This window comes from Cyprinus carpio, chromosome B18 (assembly GCF_018340385.1).
Source record: "Cyprinus carpio isolate SPL01 chromosome B18, ASM1834038v1, whole genome shotgun sequence".
NCBI lineage: Eukaryota > Metazoa > Chordata > Actinopteri > Cypriniformes > Cyprinidae > Cyprinus > Cyprinus carpio.
Genome location: NC_056614.1, coordinates 13,890,740 through 13,909,638, shown reverse-complemented (window position 1 = coordinate 13,909,638; position 18,899 = coordinate 13,890,740). Strand labels below are relative to the sequence as shown.

The 18,899-nt window shown below is 35.2% G+C and overlaps 1 protein-coding gene across 9 annotated transcripts in view; it reads left to right on the top strand.

The window, feature by feature from the left end:
* LOC109056733 (pleckstrin homology domain-containing family A member 7-like) overlaps positions 1-18,899 on the top strand; it is a 94,135-nt gene that overhangs the window by 73,783 nt on the left and 1,453 nt on the right. For 5 of the 9 annotated variants that reach the window (XM_042743928.1, XM_042743927.1, XM_042743931.1 and 2 more), the window contains 17 exons: positions 901-1,368; positions 2,099-2,630; positions 3,662-3,745; positions 4,021-4,128; positions 6,749-6,802; positions 7,050-7,133; positions 8,752-8,820; positions 8,943-9,023; positions 9,103-9,252; positions 9,444-9,545; positions 11,481-11,589; positions 11,702-11,865; positions 11,998-12,183; positions 12,842-12,932; positions 13,069-13,145; positions 13,681-13,899; positions 17,859-18,014. In XM_042743928.1, the coding sequence (XP_042599862.1) occupies positions 901-1,368; positions 2,099-2,630; positions 3,662-3,745; positions 4,021-4,128; positions 6,749-6,802; positions 7,050-7,133; positions 8,752-8,820; positions 8,943-9,023; positions 9,103-9,252; positions 9,444-9,545; positions 11,481-11,589; positions 11,702-11,865; positions 11,998-12,183; positions 12,842-12,932; positions 13,069-13,145; positions 13,681-13,899; positions 17,859-18,014 (2,734 nt within the window). The remainder of the gene's footprint in view (positions 1-900; positions 1,369-2,098; positions 2,631-3,661; positions 3,746-4,020; positions 4,129-6,748; positions 6,803-7,049; positions 7,134-8,751; positions 8,821-8,942; positions 9,024-9,102; positions 9,253-9,443; positions 9,546-11,480; positions 11,590-11,701; positions 11,866-11,997; positions 12,184-12,841; positions 12,933-13,068; positions 13,146-13,680; positions 13,900-17,858; positions 18,015-18,899) is intronic. The other 4 variants (XM_042743933.1, XM_042743932.1, XM_042743930.1 and 1 more) reach the window with 3 other exon arrangements.

Genomic DNA, 18,899 nt, shown 5'->3' with positions numbered 1-18,899 from the left:
GTTTATTTTACCTCATCTAGTGTACTGATTTATTATAGGCTATTTAAAATAAAAATGTAATGCAAAGACGTAGATATTATAAGCTAATTAATATATAAATTAATATCAAAGGCTTAGATATACTGTACACGCTCCCTGTCTACATTATGAAAACAGGTAAAAAGAAAAAATATATATATATTCCTAATAGTAATTCCAGTAGTGCCTAATTGCAATAATGTTTCTCTATTAAAACAACAGTAGTTGAGTAAGTGCCTTTTTGTGTGTGTGTGTGTGTGTGTGTGTGTGTGTGTGTGTGTGTGTTTTCAGATCATCATCAGCAATTCCGCAATGAAGAGTGAGCACATGTGCATGGTTGCCAGATTGCAAAAATTAAGCAAAACACCGGGCAGAAAATGTATCTTTGTATCTGGCAACTGCACACGAGCATAGCAGTCCGCAATAATATTTTTTCTTTTTTTTTTAGATGAAAAATTAATTTTTGTGTAGTTTTTAAAATACATTTTAGTCTTGTCTTTTATTGCCAACGATATTGCATGTTGATGTAGTCACAGTTATCGTTTATTGACCTTATTGTCATCTCGTCATCGTCTCATTTTAGTCATGGGGAAAAAACCTTGTCAACGAACATTTTTTGTCATAGTTTTTGTTAACGAAATTAACACTGCTGTGGGGTTCATCAAGCGGTGTCTTTTTCTGTTACAGTGATGGATATATTTAGTTTTATGAGCAGATTCCCTCACGTGTAAAGGCTGGGTTACTGTGTGATCCAGACTCCATGCTTTGGAATGGTGTTAATCTAACAGACCTGACATGTGATCTGGCAGCATGATAACAGCATCATATAATAGACTCATAAAACCTCACTGACCTTTGCACATTTATGTTTTCACCGCACAGAGACGAGTCGGATCATCCAGACCAAGTGAACGTTTCTGAGAAACTCAAGCAGCAGGCTGTTCCTCAGAACAACCACATCAACAGCTACGTGATTCCAGAGCCCGAGGTCATCCAAAGTGACGGGCTGCTGGAGGAGAAGCAGGAAAGATTTGTTGGAGAAGTGGAGATTGAGGTTGCTCCAAGAGAGATGGAGCCGGCGAGGGGTAAATCTCCAGCGAGCAGGACAGTGGAGGTGGAGGTTTTAGCTCCAGGGTCGACACCAGCATCCCAAGTTCCCTCTCGAGCGCCTTCCAGGGCCGTTTCGACCCCGCCAGTGCTGAGGAACGGTACGCCCATAGAGCAGAACGGCATGCCTGGGTATCAAAGGGGGCCTACACCGTCTTCTCAAACTCCTATTCGGGTACAGAGGAGGAGTGCACTGGAGAAGGTGGAGAACTGGGTCAAAGTACAGAAGGAAGAACGCCAGGGGTAAGTATATACATCTGTCGCGTATTTTTACACAAGCAAAATTCAAATTATTATACTTTTCTTATTGTTTGTGCCATGTAATGACATAGCTGAAGTAGTTAGAGTATTATGGATATGCTTATATTGAGAGTAGTTAGAAGAGTCATGGGATATATCGCCCCCAAGTGTTTGAAATCTTAATCATCATCATCATGACAGAAAATGGCACCCCAATTTTCAGTTTGTCAAGTAGACATGAAATGCCATTCAAAATTCATTTTACTTTTGTAATGTGAAATACTTGAAATATTTTAGGCATCGGGATGTGTTTAAGTTGTGAAAATTGGGAAAGTTGGAAAAAATATTTGATGAAACAAGACATTTTATGTTCTTTAGAATAAAATAAACCAATTCCCAGTAAGACTAGGGTTATTTATTAAAAATAAATACATTGCAATTTAAAAGTTATGGGTCAGTAAGATAAGTAAGTAAGTAATTAATTATAAATTAAATATTCATTCAAAAAATTATATATATATATATATATATATATATATATATATATATATATATATATATATATATATATATATATATATATATAATAAACATTGCATAAATTTAATTTATGTTAAAATTTTTATTAATTTAATTTTCATTTTGGAATCAAGTTTAGTGATCCTGAATATCCTTTTGTTTTGTCCAAATAATGCATAAAAAATGTTAAATAAATATAATTTGGTTATCACAGGTTTGTATCTACGGATGGCACAATTCCACGACAGACCCCTTCCATTCATCCAAAGTACGGCACAATAGACAAATACCAGTCTTTACCAAAGACCGTGCGGCAAAGCCCACCAACTGCTCACCGTCAGTTGTCCAGTGAATACAAATATTCCCACGACCGGCTTAATCACTTCCAGATGACCCACGGCCACAGCCAGCGACCTGCGACGCATGACAAAACTGTGTGGCAGCTCTACGAATGGCAACAGAGACAGCAGTATCGCCACGGCAGCCCCACTGCCCCCGTGTACACTCCTGCTCCAGACTACTCCACCGCCGTATCCTCCACCAGAGTCAACTCAGGCGTTGCTCGCTCCATTTCCGTGCCTCCGACCCTGGCAGACATCCCTCCACCTGGGCCTCCTGGGCCCAGACTGCTGTCTCTGCGTAGACCCCACACTCCTGCAGAACGGGTTACAGTCAAACCTCTGGAGGACAGGCCCACCGTGGAGGTGCCTCCATCAAACTCTCCTCACCATCGACGCTCCTATAAGGTCAGTAGATGACAAGAACAACCACCCTGTTTATCCATAACATCACAGTCCACAGTAGTAGTATTTACAAGAAAAAAAAGTGGGATTATGGAATATTTTAAGGATACACAAAGTACACAGTATTATTGATAAAAATATTACCATTTAAATATATATATTTTATTTTAATACATACTAAAATATAATTTATTTCTGTGATGCAAAGCTGAATTTACTCTTTGTCTTCAGTGTCACATGATCCATCAGAAATCATTCTAAAATGCTGATTTGGTGCTCAAGAAACATTTCTTATTTTTTATCAATGTTTAAAGTATTTGTGCTGATTAATTTTGCATGGATAAAAGATTTAATATTAATGTAATGCATCCTGTTGAATAAAATTAATATTTAATTTTTGTAAAAAAAAAAAAAAAAAAAAAAAAGAAGTCACTATGACTAATGACACTAAGCTTGTAAACATTTTCAAGGAACAAAATTGTCTGGCAGTAAGGTTTAAAACTTTCCTTTAAATGAGAAGTGGTGGAGTCTGATGAAGAATGCATTTAGAGATGTCTTGATATTGCTTGATTAAATGGATGGATTAAGTTGATCAAACATGACATTCATGATGTTACAAAAGATGTCTATTAAAAAATGCTGTTATTTTGAAATTTCTATTCATCCAAGAATCATGGTAAACTGTATCATGGTTTCCACAGAAGTAATTTTTCAACAATAATAATAATATAAATGTTTTTTAGCACCAAATCAGCATTTAAGGGAATGATTTCTGAAAGATAATGGCTGCTTGAAATTCAGCTTTGCCATCATAGGACAAAATTACATTTTTAAAATATATTAAAAATATTTAACATTCAAATAATATATTACTGTTTTTACTGTATTCTACTGAATAAATAAATGCAGACAACCCCAAACTTTTGTAGTGTAGATAGTATTATTATAGTGTTATATGTTGACGAGCACATTTTTTTGTGATGAAATATATTTAAATGTGTTGATCTCTTTTCATTTTTTTTATCATTCTGCAGTCGGCCACAATAGAAAGACGCTCAATGCCTCCATCCGGCTACATCACACACACAGTCAGTGCGCCCAGCCTGCATGGAAAAACAGTAAGACATTTTTTTCCACACAACTTTGGAAAAATATTAAGCAATTACAAATACTTTTACGTAAAATTTTACAGTTAAGTTCATCTCTTTTGTGCTGCTATTAACGAGTCTGTAAGATATCAGCAATCAAAGTGGCATAAAATGAATGACACCAAAAAAACCTCTGCTGGTGGAGCCAGTCCTCTTCTTTTCATGGCTCTAATGGGCATTCGTGTAAATAATCTGACCACACAACTCTCTCTGTCCTGATCGTACCCTCACAACCTGTGGTCCAGCCGGAGGAGCTCACCCTTCTCCTCATCCAGTTACGGAGACACCAGGCCATGATGGCAGGTGTGCGCAACAATGCGCTGGCCCACCTCCGGCAGTTGTCTCGGGTGAAGGTCAGGGCTCGGCGTGCCTCTGCTGCTGTTATTTACCCGCCTGGATCTCTGTAGCTCCCTTGGCTTTGTTACATGATGCTTCTTTGTAGCGTAGCATGGCATGTCATGCTTAGGGGCTGTATCTGGCTGTCCCACCATCGGCATGAATTGTAAACGCAACCTGTCTGCGGTGTTATGCATACATGAGTATGCTTTGCTGTTGCTCCAAAGTTTGAAAATGCAAAGATCAAAAATGTTTGCTTGCATGAAGTAGGTGTACGCTGGAGTCTGTGGTCCCCATGAAACCTTATCTAAAGTTCTGGTTTGATCTGGTTGCAGGATACGCGTAAATTATTTCAACAGTAATGTCATAATAATCATGCTTTGTTATTGGTATGTGTGCAAAAGTATGTTGCTCTAAGTGTAATTAATTTGGTTTGTACTGAATGCTTTGGCATCAAGGACTAAGGTAAAGTTAAGCAATTATTTGGTAACACCTTACAATAAGGTCTCATGAACTAACAATGAGCAATACATTTTTACCTTTGGAAGTGTTAGTTCATAAAAATGTTAGTTCACAGTGCATTAACTAATGTTAACAGATACAACATTTGATCGTTAGTAAATGTTGAGATTAACATTAATAAAGATTGATAAATGCTATAGAACGTTTAAACTCACCCTCATGTCGTTCCAAACCCATAAGACCTTCGTTCATCTCCGGAAGACAAATTAAGATATTTTTGATGAAATCCGAGAGCTTTTTGACCCGGCATAGACAGCAATGCAACTGAAATGTTCAAGGCCCAGAAAGGTACAGCAATAAGGACACTGTTAAAATAATCAACTGCTGAAGATGGGCCAGTAATATTATGAAGCTACAAGAATACTTTTTGTGCGTAAAGACAACAAAAATAACAACTTTATTCAACAGTTTCTTCTCTTCCTTGTCAGCCCTCGGCACACGAGTTCATGAGACACATGCTTGTGGTGCTGCTGATGCAGGAGCTGGCGTTCTGACCTAGAATGTCCATCTCTCTTAGTTCATTATCTGTATATTCTGCTTCGAACTTATTTGAAACAGAATATACAGACGATGAACTGAGAGATGTCGTTATTAAGTAATGTTAAAACAAATAAATAAAGTCGTTGTTTTTGTTTTCTTTGCACACAAAAAGAATTATTGTAGCTACATAAAATTAAGGTTGAATCACTGATGTCACATGGCCTATTTTAATGATGTCCTTACTACTTTTCTGGGCCTTGGACGTGGTAGTTGCAATGCTGTCTATGCAGGGTCAGAAAGCTCTCAGATTTCATCAAAATATTTACATTTGTGTTCTGGAGATAAACAAAGGTCTTACGGATTTGGAACGACATGAGGGTGAGCAATAATGACAGAATTTTCATTTTTGGGTGAACTATCCCTTTAATTGTTAGTTCATGTTATCTGATGTGGTTAACTTATGTTAACAAATGAAACCTTGTTGTAAAATATTACCAAATATTCTTTTGTTTCCAACCTGATGTCAATGTAACACGCTCAAAAAAAATAAAAATAAAAATCTTAATCTATACTTTTGTTTCCTTTAAAAAAATATATATATAAACATCCATAAAACAAACATAAATTTACTTGAGAAGTGGAATCACATAATATATTAATTAAGACTTATTATTGTTTTATGCTTAGGTTAAGGGTTAAAACTTATTTTTAGGTTTATGCTTCAAACAAACACTATTTGCAGCCAAAGGGAGAAAAGGAAGAAAACTTGGTTAAAGTTTGTTCTATGAAATATACAGTGTAATTTCTTACTATCTTACAAAACATTGCTTCTCCAGTAAATGTACACTACTGTTCAAAAGTGTGGGGTGGGGGCAACTAATGAAGAAATTAATTATTCTGATAAAAAGTAAGAGTAAAGACATTTAAAGTGTTACCCAAGAAATAAACACTTTTGTTTTGAGCTTTTATTAATAATAATTAATAGCTGCAGTCCGTAACTTTTTTTGTGTTCAAAATGTATATAATAAGAGAGTACACCATGAATCCATTTTCCAAACCATGTTTTTGACTTGTCCTGAATCACTAAGGTACAATATAATAAGTGTTTATATTCTGACTGTTTAAGACTGGTTGGGGTAGGTACAGCATATTAAAATGATTTCTGAAGGATTATGTGACACTGAAGATTGGAGTACTGACTGCTGAAAATTCAGCTTTGCCATCACAGGAATAAATGACATTTTCAAATATATTAAAATTGAAAACATATTTTAATAAAAATAAATATTTTACATCATTACTGTTTTTGCTATATTTTGATCCAATAAGTGCAGCCATTGGGCATAATAGACTTCTTTTAAAAACATTTAAAAAATCTTGCCAACCCCAATCTTTTGAGCGGTATAGTGTGTATAGCTGTCACTTGCATGTAAATGCGAATAATGTTCAACAAAGGAGTCAGTAGTGTGATATGTGTAGTTTGTCCTAAAGCTGGCACACAAGGTGTATAGCCAGCTATTGCTTCAGTGCTAGTGCAGGGTTACACGAAAGTCTGTGATGGATAGATAAAACAACTCATTAGTGTTAATTAAATAGTAGAAGACTGTCAATTGAAATGTTTTCTGCTACTTACAGGCTGATGACACATACATGGACTTGAAGAAGGACCTGGAATATTTAGATCTGAAGGTGGGACCTCTACATTTCTGTCTCTTATTCCTGTCTTACCTTTTTCTTAAACCTTCTGTATTAACATATTAACACAGCACAGAAAGCTTACTTGGGGCGAGGAATCATTTCAGAAAAAGATTATATTTAGTATGCTAACTTTGTGGCATAACCAAGAATTATAGAATGGTAGTGGTAATAGTAATGATCCAGCATATATAAGGCTGGTCCTCTTTTGACTGTAACTGTCTATCTCCGTTTGCCACAGATGAAAAGTTTAGAGCCATTGATCTTCATGGCTCACAGTGTGTTACAAACCTGCACTGCGGGGGGTTTGAGACCACTCTGGAACGTAAGCACTGTCGGCATCCAGAGTGTCTGCATTCCCATTGCTTTACACGGTGCACATAGCTTTGTGTTGGCACAAGCCTGGCACCTGCACGCCTATCCTCCCTGCCTTTTGTGAGTGATATGTTGTGCTTTGGTATGTGTGATTGGGTCAATGAGAAGGCAGGTCTGGATGGGACGGGCAAGCTCAGTTCATGTGCAGGGAATGGTCCACATTTAGCCAGCTGACTCTCCAGTGCATTCTGTTTCTTTCTTTATCAAACTATTTATCTCATTAAGATGATATCTAGTAATTATGTGTAGCTTTCTAGATGATCTGTATGTTGTAGCAGTAGAATATTCCTCTGAAACTTCCCTTACGGCCCCCAGAATCAGTGTTGGGGAAAATACTTCTTAAATTCTTAATTCCTCTTGAAACAATTATTCAGAAAACTTACTAGCTTCACTACAAGCTGCTAGCAAAAAGTAGCTAACTACATTGATGGGGGCAGTTTTCAGTTATATAATTATCAGATAATATGATATAGTTAAAAAGAGCAAGCGTCATTTTGCACAAAATCATTAAGTCATATAATAGTGTGATAAGTAATATAAATTAGGCTAACGGCATCCATCTTAATTTAAAACGATAAAATTAAACAGCACTGTAATTTCTATACACTATCATTAAAAATTTTGGAGTCAGTAAGATTTAAAAAGTGCATTAAATTGTATTAAGATATTAAGAAGCAGAACTGTTTGCAGTGTTTAAATAAAAAATTCTGTTTTAAATAGCAAATTTACATTTTGTAATTAAATTATAAATTGTAATATTTCACAGTATTACTGTTTTACTAGGCTACATTTTAATCAAATAAATGCAGCATTGGTGAGCATAAAAAATTTCAAAAACATAAAAAAATAAAAAAAATTAATCGCACTGTCTCCCAACTTTTGAAAACCTGCGTAACTAAATCAAAAACAATGCTAAAACATTTCTTTGATTTTTATTGTTAAAAAATTATACTAATAACTGTATATCACTACAAAAAGAAGACATAAAATGCTGATTTAAATTATTGAAATCTGTTTTTGATCAGTTTCATTTACAGTAAATGAATCACCAAGATGATTTAAATTGGCCTACCCATTACTATTTGATAGAAAGAAACATTTAAGTTGGACTCTTCTCGCATGGTTGCAAGGCTGTGTGTGAAATAATGTGAAAATAAAAGTACACTGTTTTGAAACCAGCTAAGCAAAGTTGTAGCTTTGCTATTTTTAGTTAGTTCGTCCCCCACACTGTCCAGTTCATCGTTGTCCAGAGCTTGGGTTTCTTTTATGAGTTTACCATGCAGCGTTTTTGGTGGAGGCTTTACATTAGACATTTCATTTATGTCCCACAGCTTTATTCTGTTGGCATGAAGATCGTGAGACAGCATCCTGCCATTTTGCTTCCAGAAAGCTTCAGCTCCTACATGTGTGCATTAGAAATGAAGAATAATGTCTCAAAGCTTCTCACTGTGACTTTTAGTACAGTGGCCATTGTATAGTGTTGGTTTTGCTTCGCTTGTGTTGAATAGTTGTGTTTCTGTCTCTGGAGCACTAAGACAAGGAGGCTTTTTCTGTGAACTGTTTAATAGGTGAGTGGGACAGAGACTCTGAAAGGACGGCCGGCAAAGCCAGTGAAGGTGGCAGAGAGTGATGTAGACGTGAGTATAGAGGACAAATCAGTGTCTTACTCTTTAATTACATATTGCTATGCACAAAACAATATTATTTTATATTATTTAGCTCAATTTCCTGGTCCATAATGCTCTGTTTGCTACTGCAGGTGACACTGAGTCGATTGTGTGAGCAAGACAAAATACTGCAAGAGCTTGAGTTCAGACTCAGTGGACTTAAGGATGATAAGGTGAGGCAAATTTGATTTTTTATTTTGATCTTGTTGTTATGGGTATGTCAGTGTTGTTATCTTTGTTCTTTCTTTCTAGGACAAGCTTGAGTCTGTTCTGGATGTGTCCCACCAGCAGATGGAGCAGTACAAGGATCAGCCGGCTCATGCCGAGAAGATCGCCTACCAGCAGCGACTTCTTCAAGAGGACCTGGTGCATATAAGAGCTGACATTTCTAGAGTTTCAACGGTGAGTATATTATGTGATGTAGACCTACAGTGCTTCTCATCTCCATTCATCCATATAATATAATATACATCCATTCTCCAAATCGCTTGTCATTGGGGTGACGGGTAATATAATATTTAATGTAATGTCTAATAAGTAAACTGGTTTGTTGTTGTAGAAAAAGCTTTTGTTCATATATTTGTGTTGTTCAGGAGATGGAGAGAGCGTGGGAGGACTACAGCAGGCTGGAGCAGTCAGTGGAACAGCTGAGGGACGTCCTGCAGACTCAGATGAATCTCTGCACATCACCTCAGGTCTTTTTTCTCTCCATTTCTTATTTCTTTTTTATAGTCCTGTCTTTTTTGCTATCATGAATTTCTCTCACCTATTTGATTAGCTGCCTTATTCATTTTTACATAAAAATATGCAGTCACCTTTACCTAGAATCAGTTATTTTAGTATCATTGAAATACAAAGTTCTGGCATGAAACTCTAGATGGCGCAGTCCGATAGAGCTAACTCAGTATGACATAATGACATCATTATCACATGTCACAGCTGATTGGTTCTCTCCTGTATCAGTAGCCAATGAGCTCGCTGCTCAATATTCAAATATTTGGCTAATGCTTATGTAAGCAGTTGCAGCACACTTCAGAAACCCTCCACCTTCCCCAGCTCCACCTGTATAGATCTGCTTTGGGATGATCATGTATGCTATGTGGGTTATTGTGCAGCAGCAGTATTTCTTGTGGATGTATTGGCAGTAGCAAGTCTCAGTACTTGCTCTCAGCAGCAGCAGCGTAGCAGATCTGTTATACTAAGACCAAATACATTAACATTGCCATGCCAATCCCTCCGAGAGTTTTCATGACAGAAAAACTATAATATGTTTTCTTAAAGGAACACTCCACTATTTTTGAAAATAGGCTCATTTTCCAACTCCCCTTGAGTTAAACAGTAGAGTTTTACCGTTTTTGAAATCATTCAGCTGATCTCTGGGTCTGGCGGTAGCATTTTTAGCTTAGCTTAGCATAGATCATTGAATCAGATTAGACCGTTAGCATCTCGCTTAAAAATGACCAAAGAGTTTTGATATTTTCCCTATTTAAAATGTGACACTTCTGTAGTTACATTGTAGTACTAAAACCAATGGAAAATGAAAAGTTGCGATTTTCTAGGCCCATACGGCTAGGAACTATACCCTCAATCTGGCGTAATAATCAAGGAACTTTGCTGCCGTACATGGGTGCAGCAGCCGCAATGATATTTAGCAGCACCTGAAATTTGCCGGTTGCAACTCTGCAACTACACAAACTAGCTGGGGACTCTTTTCAGATGCGGCGTAATATCATTGCGCCTGCTGCACCCATGTACGGCAGCAAAGTTCTATGATTATAATGCCGGAATGAGAGTATAGTACCAAACCATATCGGTTAAATTAATTTTAATTTGACATTTTTTTTTTATCTAATTAATTATTAGCTTTTTATTAAACTCACAAAGCCCCTGCAGTTCATTTACGAAGCCCAGTTTGGGAAACCTTGACATAACGTAATGTTTAATGCACTTCATGTTGTTAATTACATCAAATCGAATATATTTTCTTATTCTTTGTATCTTTACATCATGTAACAAGATTATCCTATTTATTTTGCAGTTAGATCAAAAGTAATCTAAAAGTAATCAAATAGTAGTCTGATTATATTAGCTAAAATGTGTAATGTATTACATTATTAAAATTTTTGACATGTACTGTAATTTAGAATCAATAACAGACTACAATTTGTAAGTAACCTACCCAATTCTGGACTTGGCAACTAGCTAAAATAAAATAAAATATGTTTTTTTTATATTTTATTTCATTTAATGTTTCTGGCCTGTTTACACCAAGAATGATAACTATATCAGGATCCACGCCAACATATGCTAACATTGTTTATCATAAGCATGCACAGCAGTTATGTCACATGCTGCTTTAAATGCTCAAGCCATGTAAAGTCAGTGGATTCTAATGGGCTCTCAATTTAAAAAAAAAAAAAAGTGCAACTAGCGTTATAATTGTGGTTTTAAACTTAAATCGATTTTTTTAAATATATCTTTATCGTTATAGGTATCGTCCTTGCTGTGAACAGGCCATTATTTTATTTCAAGTAATAACAATTTTTTAATATGGTTTTAGTAATAATAATCCTGGCTAGAATAAAAATACCATATGAAGACTTTTGAATAGGTGTGTTTTTTTTTCTCAGGAGAAAAATCAGTTGAGGAGGGAGCTCTGGAGGATAGAGGACGTGATAACCGGACTGAGCTCATCCAAAGAAACCTTCAAAATCACCATAGACTCAGTAAAGAATCCAGGTAAGAATGGACTAGTTAGATAGGGTTAATGAACATACTACAGGTTTTTTTTTTTTATATATAACATTGGTATGTAACTCTTGCTTTTGTGCTTCTGAATGTTTGTGTCCAGAGAGAAAACTTGTGCCTTCAGTGATCGAGTCGACAGTGCCTTCTTGGTGCATGACCCCATCCGCGGTCGAGGTGCGGTCACCCCAGCGCAGTCTTACCTCCAGTCCGTTATCACTGCAAATGTACATCGAAGATCTTCTGCATACTCACTCTGTGCCAAAATGTGTATGTATTGCTTGAATGGTGCTGTTCCTAAAATTATTGAACTGTAAGGTACTTTAGACAAAAGACCCTTGCTAAAGACAACTAATTAACAATACTTAATGGTTTACTTAATTGCACGATATTGTTTTTTAGGAAGAGGATGATGCTCCCCCCAGACCACCTTTGCCCCTCCTCTATGATGAGGACACACCCCCTGTTGTCCCGCCCCTACCTAAAGAAACATCGGTCATCAGACACACTTCTGTCCGTGGCCTCAAACGTCAATCCGATGAGAGGAAACGAGACAGAGAAAGCAGCTATGTGAATGGAGATTACAGGGTAATTTAAACTCATTCATGAAGGTCTTTGTTATTGTAAAGTTAACAATGAACTTCACTGTTAACATCAGTGCTGCCATTGTTAACTGAAACTAAAACTATTGAAAGTTGTTTTCAGTCATTTAAATAATGCTGAAATACAATAAATATATTTATTAAATATATATATATATATATATATAATTATATATATATATATATATATATATATATATATATATATATATATATATATATATATATATATAATAAAGTTACATTTATTTACTGTACATAAATAAATTATAAATGTATTTTATATTATACATACTTATTTCTATTATGTAAAAAACAAAAGATAATAATTACAAAATCACAACAGAGTTATTAAAACATAAACCAAAATTAAAATGAAAACTGAAACTATAGAAATTATTCAAAATATGAATTAATACTGTAATCATGTATAAATAATACTAAAATAAAACACTTTTGTCTATAAAATAAAAGTCATTTGTTTTACTGAACTTTACATATATGAAATAAAATGCAGTTATTGAATAAGTTAATTGTAAAAAAAAAAATTATGTAATTTATTTTAATGACCTTATGACATTGTAGTCTTTGCATTGTGATTGATTAATCTGCAGTTAGGATGAAATGAAATGTTTGGGCTTTAGGTGGAACTGCGGTCCTACCTGAGTGAACCAGAGCTTCCTGGAGCAGGAACAGATCAAGTGGACGCAGGCTACCTGACTCTTCAAAGAAGAGGTGAAATGTTATTACAGCTGTTGATCATTCAGGTCATCTTTAAGACACATGATGCTTTTAGTGGTAAAATGCAATTTAACAGGTTGTAATACCAGTATACCTAAAAACAACAAAAAAAAATGTTGTGATCACTTAGGTCTGTCAGGCTCTTCATCCAGAATAAACCAGTATGGTGTGACTTCCTGTTCACTAAGGAGAGGAGATTCGACAACAGTGAGCACCTGATTACTATAGAAAATGATACTTAATTTAACTATTTATTCATTTATAATATATTTATAATTTATACTATTTAATACAAAATTTTATTTATTCATATAAAATGCATCTATAAATTATGTAATTTTCTGTAAAAATTTACATATTCATTAAATAAACACATGTAATTTTAATGATTTTACTATTTTATTAAGCATGTATTATTCCATATTATATTAATTAATTCATCTTATATATATTATATTATATTTTATGTATTTTATTTTAAAATGTTATACATTTGTAATTTTTTAATGTTATATTATATTGTCATATTCAAAATGATGTCATAATCAATTGAATATATATAGATGCTATACCATGTATGTATTTATTTATTATTTGTGGTCCTGTAAACGGTGTAACAGTTATCCTTGTGCAATGTGGACATTTTTTTGCACATATTTTTCAAAAAGCTGAAATTCTTCTACCCATCACAGCCATCAATAGCTACATGTAAAATGTTGAATCTTTTTCCTGTCTCATGTAGGAGAGACCAAAGAGTGCCTTGGAGCGGCTGTGCTCGGTGGAGTCTCAGCCTGATCACCCGCCGCAGAGAGGGAGGATGAGTGTGGAGGAGCAGCTGGAGAGAATGAAAAGGCACCAGAGAGCTCTAGTGCGCGAGCGCAAACGTAACTTGAGTCAGGGTGAGCGACAGCCCGTGGGCTCCCGCACCTCCACTCGACCCGTCAGCTCTGACCCAGGATCAGTACGTTACTCCCTTCCAAATAAACACAGGGACCCTCGCTATGGCCCTCCACCATAAGGTCACAAAGCTAACATGCTAACAAAGCACAGCTTTACATTAACAGGCCATGGGTGGGACGGGGCCGTGCTGTGGGTGTATTTAAGGATTGGCCAGAATGTGGACAGACACATGGAGAGTTACAGTTCTGAACTGGCTTCCTGGCTTCTCCTGCACAGACTTGTGAATATATTCGAATGTGAAGAGAAATGGATAACACTATCTCTGACTGCCTTTCTGATCTCTCACAATGGATTTGAAACATTTTTTATGCCTGTTTTCTCAAATGTTAATTCACTAAATTATTTATTATAATCTATATATATATATTTTCTAAAAATAATTTGTAAAGCTATATTTTATATGAACATAATATGGTGGGAATTATTGACCCTGCTGCCTCGTATTAACAACAAATTAATTATTGTTGGTAATTAACTGGGTATGAAGGTGTTTCTGTGTGCAATCATTCTTAATCATCATCTCCTATAGAAGAATAAATCAGTGAAGTGCCTCTTCATTCTAACCTGAACATCAGTGTCAGAAAATCCTGCTTCAGCTCAAACACTCTGAGAATGATTTCAAATGAAACTATGGAGTGCACCAACTTTGGTTCCGGAAGTAGTTTTACCATTTATTTTTTACAGTAGTGATTGTTATACATACATACATACACACACACACACACACACACACACACACACACACACACACACACATATATATATATATATATATATATACATATATATATATATATATATGTATATGTATATGTATATGTATCTGTATGTGTATGTGTATGTGTGTGTGTGACCCTGGACCACAAAACCAGTCATAAGTCGCACAGGTATATTTGCAGCAATAGCCAAAAATACATTGTTTGGTTTAAAATTATCGATTTTTCTTTTATGTCAAAAATCATTAGGATATTAAGCAAAGATCATGTTCCTTGAAGATATTTTGTAAATTTCCTGCCGTAAATATATCAAAACTTAATTTTTGATTTGTAACATGCATTGCTAAGAACTTCATTTGGACAACTTTAAATGCGATTTTCTCAATATTTTGATTTTTTTGCACCCTCAGATTACAGATTTTCAAATAGTTGTATCTCCGTTGTCCTATCCTAACAAACATATATCAATAATATTCAGCTTTCAAATTATGTATAAATCTCAGTTTCACAAAATTTACCCTTATAACTGGTTTTGTGGTCCAGGGTCACATATATAAATATATATGTATATATTAGTTTTTCACATGCAGGAATTCTGCTGTTAAAGAGCATTATTTAAAAATATGTTGAAATAACTTAAAGTAAATGGCTTCAGCAAAAGCATATTCCATTGATCAACAACCTCTTAGCTCACAGTAGGTCTGTCTTTATAAGTTATTGTTAAAAATTAATTCCTTTATGGAGAAAATGAATGGGATTGTTACTTTGGAACCCGGCTGTTGCACTCTATTGCCCATTTAATGTGGCCACGAGAGCTTGCACTCATTTAGTCAATCTCTTTGTTAGCTAATTGATAATGGTAGGAAATAACCATTTGAGCAGGACCATCGTGTCTTGATTAGCAAGCATTATTGCTGAGTCGGTGGGTTCAAAAGGAGCGCTTAACCACCTTTCAATTAACTGCAATCAGAGTAATCAGCAGGAGCTGCCTGATATTTGGGTTTTCTTTGCTTAAAATCGCCTTTGTCTTTTTTTTTAATTATGCTGCACTCAAAGGTATTTCTGTTGCTCACTGACTTCTCACTTAATGACTGGTTACATCAATGTTGAGGATTGCATTTGGAAAATACATTTCCAATCAAGCACTTAAATCAATTGGAAACCCATGCAATACTAAGTTTCTGAGTCGCGCTGCACATCGCCCCATTGTTTTGATTCATGGAACAATTAACACCACTCAGATGTAGATTCTTTATCAGAAAGTTATAACTGCTATCAGCTGTATGCCTGAAAAAAGAGGATGAGCAACAATGGTTTTCATATTACAGCAGTTAAAAATTGCATTACTCACAGTTATCTTAGGAAAAATATCTATTCGATCTAGGCAACTAAAACCAATTCCAGTTTGGCTCACTCAGTGAAAATTGAAAAAGTTCACTCAGTTTCTCTAAAAATCATGGTGATGTTTTATTGTTATTTCACTAACAGCTGCCAATCAGAGGGGTGGAACGTTTTACTAACCCTAGTTTCAAACTGACAAACTTGACATCATTATCAATTACTACGAACTTTCCTCATAACCGTTATTATGGAAGAACAGACCAAAATTATTAATGACTGGATTTTTATCCAAAAAATTATTTTTAGTGTGAGAATGTTCCTCAAACCTAATACTGTACCATCTGACTAGCAATAGCAAGAGGAAAATTAATTCACATTAAATAATCCATTTATTTGATCAAAATACATTAAAAACAGTAATTTTATGAAATATTTGTACAATTTAAAATAACTGTTTTCTATTATAATGCCATTTAAAATGTAATTAGTTCCTGTGATGGGATAATACAGTAGCCATTAATCTTTTGTAAGATTATAAATGTCTTTACTGTCACTTTTGATCAACTGAATGTGAATAAAAGTATAAATTTCTTTAAAAATAAATAAAATAAAAAATTCCCGACCTGAAATTTTTGGAAGAGTAGTATAAAAAAAATTCCACTCATCAAGGCATTTCACAGGGTCTTTCACCACACCATCACTGTTAACCAGTTTGTCAGTAGGCAGTGATGTGGTATGTTGTTATATGAACTGTATACAGTGACAAAAAGAACCAGAATTAATTAGCAATGAAACTGTGATAGCAGACTAGCTGTAAGACAAATATAATATTGTTGTGTACATCAATACTCCAACCTCTGAACTCGAGTCACCTTTCTAATGTTGAGGTTTGCACTAAAGGCACAAATAAACCGAATTCTCTAAATACCTTTTTTTCATTGCAGTGTGACTGTACTTGTACTGTAGATGTATCTCTGACAACTGAGTAATACATGCCTATGAGTGGGGGAATGAATGGATGGGTTTGCATGGTTCTTTAATTGTTCAAGCTGATTGTAAGCCGTTTTGCATGGTTAGATGTGTTCAACTACAAAAATCTATAGCATGTTGTAATTTGGTGATGGGGTGTGATTTGAAATAGTGACACAATTGCCTAATTCCTGTATTTTTTCTCCTTTTTTCTGTCTCTTCACCAATTTGTCAACAAAACCAGGCTTAAATTTAAAGAAGTAGTTCACCCAAAAAGGAAAATTTGCTCAAAACGTACTCACCCTCAGGCCATCCAAGATGTAGATGAGTATGTTTCTGTTATGTCTGTTGCATCACTTACTCATAAATTGAACCTGAATGGGTGCCGTCAGAATTAGAGTCCAAACAACTAATAAAAACTTTACCATAATCCACAAGTAAGCCACACAATTTACACGACTTCATCAGTTAATGTCTTGTGAAGCGAAAAGCTGCATGTTTGTAATAAACAAATGCATCATTTGTTTATTGTAGAAGATAATTGATTATAGTCATGTGGATTGCTAGTGAAGTTTTTATCAGCTGGATGGACTCTCATTCTGACGGCACCCATTCACTGCAGAGGATCCATTGGTGAGCAAGTGATGTTATGCTAAATTTCTTCAAATTAACTACATCTTGGATGCCCTGAGGGTGAGTAAATTTGGAGAAAATGTTCTTTTTTTGGACTATTTCTTTAAGTGCAGGAGAAACTACAAAAGCATAAAACAGTTGACTTAGTTACTTAACTAAAGATTAGTCATCTTTGTGATATATGACAAAGATATTTTGTGTCTGACCCATGAGGTTTTCAATCCAGGATCAAGGCTCATTTGCAGAGGAATTGGAGTGTGTGTTGCATAAATGCTGTATATTGTTGTCTTCGCCCTAGTAGGAATGGGAAAAAGTCATTGATTTGCAGACCTTGTATGATGAATCACAGCGGCCGGGATCAGATGAATGGCTGACTGTTGAGGCCCGGCCAATGAATGCACAGGAGCTGGAGCCGGAGGTGGAGCCTGTGAACTTTGATTTTGATCTTACCCGGGAGGTAAAGTCAAATTTTAGTGACATTTGCTGACAAACCAAAATCACCTGATTCAATCCTAACCAGTTAGGTTGTAACCCTGAAGTATGAAATAATACTCAAAAAAATATCACATTTGTTATGACTTCCATGGCCCATATCGTGTTACATAGGAGAATATGGAGCTCAAAATCGAGGAGGTGAAAAAATTACTCAAGAGGCCCAAACTAAGCAAAAAAATTTAATTTGGTGCAGTTGCTGGTATTTATGACCAAAATGTAAAATGAAATTCTGATGGCTTATAATGTAAATCAATAACAGCAGACTAAATAGGTATAAATGTAAATATCAGTCATGTAATGAATGGATAATTAAATAAAGCCAAGTTGTTTCAGTCCAGTTAAGTGTTCAACCTGAAATTCTATTAATATAAAACTTCTTACATTTACTTAGTTCACCACAAAAATATGTACCACGACCTGAATCAGTTGCTAAAAAATATAAGCTATCAATCGGATGACAGAAAGTATGTATTAGATTATGTACAACAGATTTTACAATAAAGATTTGATTATGTTGATAACTTAAATTTAAATAATAAAATCACAAATGATACAGCTGTCCTTTTAGGGTAAGGTATGGTTAGTTCTAACTATTAAAGGGATACTCCACCCCAAAATGAAAATTTTGTCATTAATCACTTACCCCCATGTTGTTCCAAACCCTTAAAAGCTCCATTCGTCTTCGGAACACAATTTAAAATATTTTGGATGAAAACCGGGACGCCTGTGACTGTCCCATAGACTGCCAAGTAAATAACTGTGTCAAGGACCATAAAAGGTATGAAAGTCATTGTCAAAATACTCCATCTGCCATCAGACCTGCAATCTGGGTTATATGAAGTGACAG